Source organism: Haliotis cracherodii, unplaced genomic scaffold (assembly GCF_022045235.1).
Source record: "Haliotis cracherodii isolate W230 unplaced genomic scaffold, xgHalCrac1.p SCAF_2, whole genome shotgun sequence".
In the NCBI taxonomy this organism is placed as follows: Eukaryota; Metazoa; Mollusca; class Gastropoda; order Lepetellida; family Haliotidae; genus Haliotis; species Haliotis cracherodii.
Window position 1 is genome coordinate 42,121,372 of NW_027266275.1, and position 11,217 is coordinate 42,132,588.

The window sequence follows — 11,217 nt, forward strand, 5'->3', positions numbered from 1 at the left end:
AGGTCTAAAATGCAAGTCTCATGGACATATACAACTTTGCAGAATTGGATAGATCATAACATTGTTAATGCAAATATGTATTCAAAACATTGAAAGTGGCGTGTAAATAAGGTTTATTTGCACTTTAGTCCTGTCTACCAGTTTCAGAGACTGAAATGAAATACAGCGGAGGCAGATATAGAGGCTCCGTATATGGACATGTAGGGATGCAATTTCCTCCAAAATTACATGCTTGATCGTTCACAGTCATGGTTGGCAAAGGAAGTCTATTCTTCACTCTTCTAAATCCCTGGACATTCTCCTATTTACAATTAAACACTGACCATTTGTACACTACACTTTCCTTCATATAAGAGATGATCAAAGGATAAAGAAACACTCCTTTTTCGTTCAACAACGGAAATGTGACTAAGGCCATTTACACCACACATTGAGCTCACTGTTTGAACAGTGAGAAAATGATGTGTGAAACATACTATTTCTTCAGTTGTGTTTATTGTTCGCTTTTCTGTACTTTCTTGTGTTTTGTTGTGAGACTTTTCTTTGTTTCCAGTATTCGCTGATCTGTGTATAAAATGATGAAGCATCGATCGCACCTCGTTCCTTTTTGTGGTATCATGAGCTCAAATTGATCATAACTTGCCGATATGACCAACTCTGACAGTGACGATAGTCTTTGAGTTGTCTCGGAAGATGAATTGGTGATTTGGGGGAAAGAAGTAAAATGAACACCTGTGAACCTGTGACCGACAGTTGTGACAGAAATAACCACGATGACCCCCATCTTGGAAGCATGGATCACAAGTGATTGCACAACACAGATTGGTTAGATTGTCTTGAAATAGCACTAGAAAGATGAATTATCATGTCAAAGACCCTGTGAGTCTGTGCCACTTGTAAACGTGTTACACATACACTGTACACATGACTGAGTGTTGTGTGGTACCTGGACTGACTGCTGACATACGTTATGCAGTAATCTACTCAGGGGCATGCAGCTGATGTGAGATGAGTAACTGTAGGTGAGACAAACACTGTTCTGGGTAATGGGCACTAATTGGCTACAAAGACCAAATGATGTTTATCTTTATAACGTCATGGATTGGGGATGGTGGTGGTGGTGATGCGTGGTGGGACCTGCTCCACTTAGATTGAAAATGACAATATTTTACAATGTTAAAAATTATTCATGTTAAATCAAGTTTACTTGACACGCCCCCACTTGCCATATTATATATACCTCACAGGTCTTCCTGCACCTGAAGAAACGATCACGTAGATTCTGTATGCGGCTGGTGATATTGCCCATTCAGCTTCAGCCGGCCTTGCTAATTAAGCCACGCCCCCTCATTTGTGCTTTTAAGATTTGTTTGGGTTGTTACCAATACAAACCTCAAATATCTACTTTTAATTAAGCTCAACAGCGCTAAATTGACATTTTCACACTGTGTCTCCCAGCCATCATATTGTACATCATACTGGCTACATAATGATGTAAGAAAATATTTCTCTATTTTTCATGATACTTGCACTTTAAGACTTTCATGTTGTCAAATGATGTTCCTGGCATGTCTGGGGGGAACGTGTTTGAAGAACCTGTGCTCGTGGGTTTCACCGAAGTGGTAAACGTCTTAGACCTGCATCACTTCGGGCTTTCCTCCCACATTAGTGAGTGAGTGAGTGAGTTGGGTTTAACGCCGCTTTTAACATTATTCCAGTTATATCACGGCGTGTCAGCTTAATGTGGGAGGAAAGCCCGAAGTGATGCAGGTCTCAGATGTTTACCACTTCGGTGAAACCCACGAGCACGGGTATGGTGCTGACAAACAGCAACACGCTGTGAATGTTGCCCTATTGATGTCCAACCACGAAATAGTAGAGAATCTGGGAAGCTGGGGGCAGAACAGTTTCTGTTATTATTCACATGGTTTTACACAAATATAACTTGTAATAAAATTTATGGTATGCAACACAATACAGGGGCTGTAAATCAATGTATTGTATCATTGGGCTCATATCAGGTACAACACTGTATCGTCATATCTTTTCACCATTAATTTTATGTTAATTTTACATAAACATGTCTGCTGTAATGTACTAGGTAGTGTCATTGCTTGTATTTGACGTTCATCATGTTTATTGTCTTCAAGATGAGACATGACTGTCATAATTCAGTGTAGTGTATTCAAAACACTGCCATCATAAGCTGTACGTACGTCAGCTGATCGTAAGGCATAGTGTTTAGGTAGTGACTTCAGCTTGACCGCTGAGGCATTGTCTCAAGTTGTATTGACATTGGTTGCCTTTTTGAAAGGTCAAGGTCACCAGAATGTGAAATAGGCACTTATTCCAGATAAAAGTTTTAAATGTGTTTTCATGAACCAGTATACTGAATTATAAGACATTTCAGATGTTTGTGAAGGATAGAAGTTTGCAAATAACCAAAACATTACATTTGAAGTTTCCCTAGCTTGATTAGTGGGTCTTATGTGAGATGTATAAATTATTTGAATTACATACATGCAAATGTTGTATTGACGCAAAGGAAAACATGAGTAAAACTGCCTAGGTTTCAGTTGTGACTGTCACATCTCTGTTCACATATCCCGGGGTATCATAATAGGTACCGGAAAGTGTTCAGTGAACTTGAAAAATATAAATGAAAACTCATTGCATCGAATCCATATGCTGGGTCGAATGGTTTTGGGACAAATGTGGTGGTTTAGTTCCTCTCTGTTACTCAGGGCTTGTATCACTTGGTTATGGTGAGCTTCAGTACTGCTGGTCGTCTGGTTGGGGAGGGTGTATGATTGGCAACATTGGTGTTGAAGTGTGAACAAGAGGCTGCTTCTGATGAGGCTGATGAATGTGATACCTGTGATAATGATGACAGATAGGAAGAAGTTTAACTTTCAAACTGTAGGGTAGCCATCAGGACCAGTTTTAAATATTTCAGGTTGTGTAAAGCTGGTCAGCTTATATATAACTTTTATTTGAATTTTATTATTATTTGAGCCAATATAAGGTCTTTCCATTTAATAATTCACACTGATAACAATAAGACCCTATGATCTTTAAAACAAATATGTAAAATGCTCAAAGGATAGTATGGATGTCTACTTTCAGTTCCAAATAAATAGATGAGTATATGATCATTATATTATGATGAGTTATAAAGCACACCCACACACGGAGAAGAGACTGTGTGGACACAAGGTGTTAAGATGGCTGCCTGTATTTTCCTGCTGTCTTCTGTGGCAGTCTGCTACGTCACATGCAGGCTGGCCCTGACAACAACAAGCTTACAGTCCATGACCAAAGGAGCCAGCACCACCAGAATGTCTGTGTGTTCTACAGACTGTGAGCAGCAGGACCTCTTGGAGAGGACTTACTTCCAGTCATGCTTATGTAGCAGGGCGTAGGAGTCATCCTTACCTCTTTGGTCTTGTGGACAAGGCGTCCGACCTCTGATCAGAAGATCTACAGTTTGAATCCCATCATGGGATCAAATTTTATGCCCGTTACATTGGCACCAAACTTGGGGCTGAGCATGCTCATATTAAATTTGAGCAAAATGAGACTCATGTCCCTACTATGCGGCCTGGGACGTGCCTTCTGTTGACAGGGGGGAGTAGTATGTAGTATGTAGTGCTTGAAGTCATCCCATAATTGACATCCTTACCTTGTCAGGGTTAACTTCTTTGGTCATGTGGACAAGGCATCTGACCTCAGATCAGAAGGTTTGAATCCCATCAAGAGACTCAAACATTTTAAGGCCGCTAAACTTACATCAGTAGATCAAGGAAGACTGTAAAATTTCACCAGCACATCAACACAACTTGACAGATGTTCCTCCTATCACAAAGACAAAGCATTTGAAACTCTAATGGCCACATCTTCGGCACTGTTTAGGACAATTGGCATGTCGTTGTAAGTTTTTCAGGGTTATGTGTGCACTTGGATGCTTGGGATACCTAGAAGATTCTGGGAATTCCAAAAAGCTACCTGTTGGGCAGGGGACCACCTTGTTGGCGCACAAAGTCAGAGGTAACAGAGATGAGCCAATCAGGTTCGTCTGTCTGTGGATAAGTACACAAAGAATCTCTGGAAATTTCTTGGGAAAACAAATGAAAATGATTGAGTTGTATAGATACAATTTCTTGAAGAAAAAGTCAGAAACATTTAAGTGTGATTTGAAGATGACAACATTTTGTACATTGTGTGTTGTGTGTCTGGTGATCTGGCGGGAGATTGTCAACTCCAGCAGGACAGTGGAAATATGTCATCTATCTGGCACAAAGGAAAACTAATCACATGAGCATCATGCGGAGGGCATTACGGTACATGATAGGAAGACAAGAGTGAAACAGTTCAAGTTTAAAAACTATTAACAGCCTATTAACAGCTTCAACCCAAAGATGTCAAAAGTGTTCTGGAGAGCAGATAGTTGGCATGGAGAGAATATGAATATCAAATGTGGGTCCTATGGATGACGTTCATTCAAGGTTTCTGGCATCAGCAGGGGGTATTGAACTTCAGCTGTTGATTGAAATGCTATTGATTGAAATAACAATGTATAACTGTATATTAGATTAAATTTGGCCTTGTTATTTATGATTACAACATTATGATATCCTTGTATGCATTTCCATTCTTGCCAGGTGAGCTACACAGCCATCACAATGCTAAAACTCACTTTATTTGCAGGATGTTGGGAAAGACAGTGATATCAGAGAGCACACCCTTGCCAGCTGCTGTCCCAAGGGGAGCACCCCAGCCGTCACAGTCAGGGTTGGGGGAGGATTCCGACCTGGACAGGTGAGTTGCCACCATCAGCACCAGTCTGTGTTTCATGTCACATATTGCAGTACATGATTGCCCAGGATCCCTTTTCTTTTGTTATTGTCTCTTCCAAGTGTAATGAGTACCACCTCAGTGTGTTTGTAATGAGAGCCTCGAAATCGGCATAGATATGTATGGTACTGGCAATTGATTTTGGTAATTCTTCAAGGAAACGACCCGTGAAGATTCCGGGGTAGAATAGGTCTTCAGCAACCCATGCTTGCCGTAAAAAGGCGACTATGCTTGTCATAAAAGGCAACTAACGGGATCGGGTGGTCAGGCTCGCTGACTTGGTTGATGCATGTCATCGATCCCAATTGCGAGGATCCATGCTCATGACATTAATCACTGGATTGTCTGGTCCTGACTCGATTATTTACAGACCGCCATCATATAGCTGGAATATTGCTGAGTGCGGCATTAAACAACAAACCAACCAACCAATCAAGGAAAGCATCTCTTTCATCAACTCTAATAGCAGTCTGCCCAACTCCTCTACACTTGTCCTTATATGCAATATGCATGCAGACATGTTTCACACAAGTAAGTTTTCTCTCTATGAGCTGTTTGATCCTATAACAGGCTATCCAAGTGTAATGAAAAAGTCCATCGTTTTCAACCAGAAATAGATTGACTCTCTGCTCACAAGCACAGCTTATCCTGGGTACAATGATCCTTTTGTATCTTTAACATTTCCAAATAGAGTAATAACTAAGTTTTTCATTTTCAACTTTTTGCAATTTTGAAAATGGTGTAGGTGAATCTGTAGCTTTAAAGTCTGGGTGATTTTTTTAATCTTCTGGGAATAAGGCAGATCTTAATTCCCATTTCTAACAATCATTATCGATATTCTTAACATTAATTATGTAGGGGAACATCTCTTTAATTTCCTTTTATGGCACATTGCTTTGTTGATCTATTGAAGTCTGTTGCTCCAAACCTTCTTGTGTTACTTGAAATGATGCATCAAAAGATTATTCCATTGATTCAATTTTTTTTTGTTCATGTCTAAACTATGGATCAGTGAATTCATCACTTTCATCTGAATTACTTTACTTAATCTGAGCGAAAGGCAGTTGATGTTTCATTCGCTTCAATACATACAATTCCTCATTAAGTTTGATCGCTAGAAAGTATTAAGAATACCAATAGACAGTATTTTGATTATTACTTTCAAGAAATCTAACTAACCCTTTTTAACATCACCCTTGAAATCATATGGTGTAATGGGTTTCTTGACCCGGTCCAGGGCCTTGCGTACCCCATCCTTGTACTACTTGTTATCCCACGCCCAATGTTTCGTTTCCGGAGCATAACTCATAAACCGTTCAATATTTTTTCATCAAACTTTGCATGTCTGTCAGGTACATGCTGAACTGGTGCCTTTTGCTATTTAGAAATTTTAGAAATGTTTATTTTTTACTTTTCCATGGCAACAAGATGGACTTAGGTTCTGTGAGGGTAGGGTTCGTTTCCGGAGCATAACTCATAAACCGTTCAATATTTTTTCATCAAACTTTACAGGTCTGTCAGGTACATGCTGAACTGGTGCCTTTTGCTATTTAGAAATTTTAGAAATGTTTTTTTTTACGTTTCCATGTCAACAAGATGGACTTAGGTTCTGTGAGGGTAGGGTTCGTTTCCGGAGCATAACTCATAAACCGTTCAATATTTTTTCGGCAACAGGGGCGGGGGTTATAGCCACGTTAGGGGATTCTTGACCCGGTCCAGGGCCTTGCGTACCCCATCCTTCATACTACTTGTTATATGGTATGATGGGTTTCTTGACCCGGTCCAGGGCCTTGCGTACCCCATCCTTCGTACTACTTGTTATATGGTGTAATGGGATTCTTGACCCGGTCCAGGGCCTTGCGTACCCCATCCTTGTACTACTTGTTATATGGTATGATGGGATTCTTGACCTGGTCCAGGGCCTTGCGTATCCCATCCTTCGTACTACTTGTTATGTGGTGTAATGGGATTCTTGACCCGGTCCAGGGCCTTGCGTACCCCATCCTTCGTACTACTTGTTATGTGGTATAATGGGATTCTTGACCCGGTCCAGGGCCTTGCATACCCCATCCTTCGTACTACTTGTTATGTGGTGTAATGGGATTCTTGACTCTGCTGTAGTCCCTGACCTTCACCCCTGTTCATGTATATTTTGGGCATCTCGGAAACCGGGATTATGAAGTCGAAATGTAATGAATATAGTAGAAGCAATTGTGTCACTCAAATTATCTACAGAATATTTTATATGTGGCATGCATGTTGAAATTGTCGTATTTGCCCATTACGCTGCCATTTCTGCCTTTTTCATGATGAAATATTTATGTTGTTTTGTTATATTAAGATTTCAGTTTCATATTTTTGTGTATTCTTGTTTAATATTTTGCAATGTGTTATATCATTGAGCTTTCATATTGGTGATAAGCCCTGGCCATGTTGTTGGCATTCTGTCATGGAGATCTATTTATGTACTACAGCGATGATGATCTCCAGGCCTTTGACATGTCACACGATGTAGTCCGGACCAAGGTGAAGGTCCCCAAATATGTGCGGGACTGTATGGATGGCCTTGTCAGCACGGACGACGTGGACAGAGTGGACGTGTGTCTCCAGGAGGCCGAGACTCTCATTCGGAGGAATCCAGATGGTCTTCAGGAGGTACAAAGTCTCTGTGTTGTATTGTTGCTAACAGATTGATTCAGTCAAAATCAAGATAAATGTCTTTAAGTTCAATTGACTAAGTTGTTTGGGTTGGGTTATTGGAGAACAAAACATGTTTAAAGGACAGGTGTCCCATGGGGCATGGAGAAACTAGCTCTTGTCAGTAAATCTAAGGAGAAGATGTTTACCAGCACCAACGGGCACCGGAAGCAGGCCATAACAAGGACAGAACCTTGCCATTCAATCTTCTCCCTACATACTTATAATGTGCAACTGCTCATATCCATATGCAATATGGTTCTTTCTGACATAAACATAGTTAGAATGTCGTACAATTCACTTTAGTTTTTCTGATAACAGCCTACAGATCAGGGGACATGAGTTCAGATGTATGTTATTCAGATTCATTTAGTAACATGAAGCTGAAATTCAAACAGGATGTGCATGGGTTTTTCATTATGTGTATTTATGTTCTATCGCAGTCGACCGAACAAAAGGAAATTGTTCAACTTTATCTTCATAAATCTGAAATAGTTATGCAGAGTATTTACACAGTAGACAGCAGGAATATTTCATATGCAACTATTCAACTCTTTTATGGATCTATTTAAATGCGTTTATTGTGGTTATGTTATAAAAATTGCTGATTTGCTTGAATACCACAGTGTGAAAACTTAAACTAACCTTGCAACAGCATCCATACATCGGGTGATGACACTCACTTGTATTATGAGGCAGGGTAAATAACACAAGTCAAGTACTTGTGTTGTTGTTACTTACCAGTATGTGGTGTTCCTGTAACCAATATTGTGTCATGACTATTTTTAGTGTCCTGTCATTTGAACTGAACTCCAAACGAAGCTATGGAGGCGAATGGGTTGAGAGTATTTATCGTAATGGAATGGAGGTGTGATACACTTGACAATTGAGTCTGAGACAATAACTGGAATGTAACATTCCAGGGGATCATACCACAATTATATTATAATACATACTCTGTACCAATTCACCACCAAAGCTTTATTATTATGTATCAAAGAATTTCAATATTTATTGATTGAACTTGCAACAGATATTAGTCCTGCCATGAACTGGTGCCTTTTACTATTTGGGGTGGTTTTGTTTAAATTCCCAGTTTCTATAACAACAAATTAGACTTAAGTTCAAATTTGAATTTCTGCATTTTTAATGTTGTTTAGCAATTTAACACAGTTTTTATTCTTTATTTCATCTTTAAGACAGCATCGTTATACCCACATGACAATCTTTTAGCAAATCGTTACATTACATTGAACTGGTATGACTGCTATTGTTAGACACAGTCTGACCCCTCCTCTCCTGTTGTTGCTGTTACCACTGTTCTCTGTGTCCAGATAGCAGCCGAGTTCACAAAGGTCCTGCTCCACCTCAGTGACGGCGCCAGTTACAGGGGTTTCATCACCAGGCGCTTTGCTGCAATGGTGGCTCTCACAGTGCAGTGTCCCAGGATGGTATGTCACAGCTTCTACCTCCAACAGTAGCTGTTACTCATGTTACTGTTACTCTTACCACAGTAACTGTGGTTTTTACTTGACAGATGTCTTTTGTAGAGGATTAACACTGTGCTACCTGTAGTTTCAATCTTGTGAAAGGAGACCTGCAGGAATCTGCAATGTCTCCTATGTTTACCTGCCATTATCTGCAGGAATCACACTGTCTCAGTAGACTGTATTGCTGACTACAGTGAGAGATTGGTGTTGTACATCTGTAGTATTGCTGACTACAGTGAGAGATTGGTGTTGTACATCTGTAGTATTGCTGACTACAGTGAGAGATTGGTGTGGTACATCTGTAGTATTGCTGACTACAGTGAGAAGTTGTTGTGATACATCTGTAGTATTGCTGACTACAGTGAGAGATTGGTGTTGTACATCTGTAGTATTGCTGACTACAGTGAGAAGTTGTTGTGATACATCTGTAGTATTGCTGACTACAGTGAGAGATTGGTGTGGTACATCTGTAGTATTACTGACTACAGTGAGAGATTGGTGTGATACATCTGTAGTATTGCTGACTACAGTGAGAGATTGGTGTGGTACATCTGTAGTATTGCTGACTACAGTGAGAGATTGGTGTGATACATCTGTAGTATTGCTGACTACAGTGAGAGATTGGTGTGATACATCTGTAGTATTACTGACTACAGTGAGAGATTGGTGTGATACATCTGTAGTATTACTGACTACAGTGAGAGATTGGTGTGATACATCTGTAGTATTGTTGACTACAGTGAGAGATTGGTGTGGTACATCTGTAGTATTGCTGACTACAGTGAGAGATTGGTGTGATACATCTGTAGTATTGCTGACTACAGTGAGAGATTGGTGTGATACATCTGTAGTATTGTTGACTACAGTGAGAGATTGGTGTGATACATCTGTAGTATTGCTGACTACAGTGAGAGATTGGTGTGATACATCTGTAGTATTGCTGACTACAGTGAGAGATTGGTGTTGTACATCTGTAGTATTGCTGACTACAGTGAGAGATCGTTGTGATACATCTGTAGTATTGCTGACTACAGTGAAAGACTGCTGTAATACAGCTGTAGTATTGCTGACAACAGTGAAAGACTGCTGTAATACAGCTGTAGTATTGCTGACAACAGTGAAAGACTGCTGTAATACAGCTGTAGTATTGTTGACTACAGTGAAAGACTGCTGTAATACAGCTGTAGTATTGCTGACAACAGTGAAAGACTGCTGTAATACAGCTGTAGTATTGTTGACTACAGTGAAAGACTGCTGTAATACAGCTGTAGTATTGTTGACTACAGTGAGAGACTGCTGTAATACAGCTGTAGTATTGTTGACTACAGTGAGAGACTGCTGTAATACAGCTGTAGTATTGTTGACTACAGTGAGAGACTGCTGTAATACATCTGTAGTATTGTTGACTACAGTGAGAGACCACTGTAATACAGCTGTAGTATTGTTGACTACAGTGAGAGACTGCTGTAATACAGCTGTAGTATTGTTGACTACAGTGAGAGACTGCTGTAATACAGCTGTAGTATTGTTGACTACAGTGAGAGACTCTTTCTTATCCTCCATGTTGTAGGTGGCTGACTATCTGACACAGGAATTCTATGAGAGGAACTACAACCTGCGGCAGAGGATGGACATTCTAGAGGTGATCAACTGATATATAACATACTATAGGGCTATGCTGAGTTGTGAAACTGACTAAAACATTGCAGCCCTTAGATGACAGGATGCACTGATTTATTATTGGAAATTTTAAACAAAAGTACTAAACATTAATAGTAAAAGTATGAATCTAACAAGCATATATACATTTTTCTAAAGATACTTTCACAAGCTCAGACTCATGATCATATAGTGCAAAATGCAAACCTCAGGATTCCAGAACGTTTATCTCCAGACTGCACCATGGGTAGTATGAGCAGAAGTTCTGCTGAAACATGTGAGTTGAGGCAAATGCTCCAGAACCAGTGTTCCATAGGTTGTGATGCTAATACCTGTTGGCCAGATAAACACAGATGGAGGACGTCACACATCCCTGTGTCCTGGTATCTTCTGAGTTACTATAGAATTGATATGAGAATGAAATGAATGGAAATGGGCAAATGAAACATGTGTGCTGGTCGGTAGTGGGAGTATTCATCTCCTTTAGATCAGAAAAAGTAAGGTGGTCACTGTGCAA

The 11,217-nt window shown here is 40.0% G+C and overlaps 1 protein-coding gene across 1 annotated transcript in view; it reads left to right on the top strand.

The window, feature by feature from the left end:
* Positions 1 to 11,217, top strand: part of LOC139469138 (telomere length regulation protein TEL2 homolog) — a 59,571-nt gene that overhangs the window by 19,446 nt on the left and 28,908 nt on the right. The window contains exons 10-13 of the mRNA XM_071251274.1: positions 4,708 to 4,818; positions 7,329 to 7,509; positions 8,886 to 9,002; positions 10,612 to 10,683. Coding sequence (XP_071107375.1) covers positions 4,708 to 4,818; positions 7,329 to 7,509; positions 8,886 to 9,002; positions 10,612 to 10,683 — 481 coding nt within the window. The remainder of the gene's footprint in view (positions 1 to 4,707; positions 4,819 to 7,328; positions 7,510 to 8,885; positions 9,003 to 10,611; positions 10,684 to 11,217) is intronic.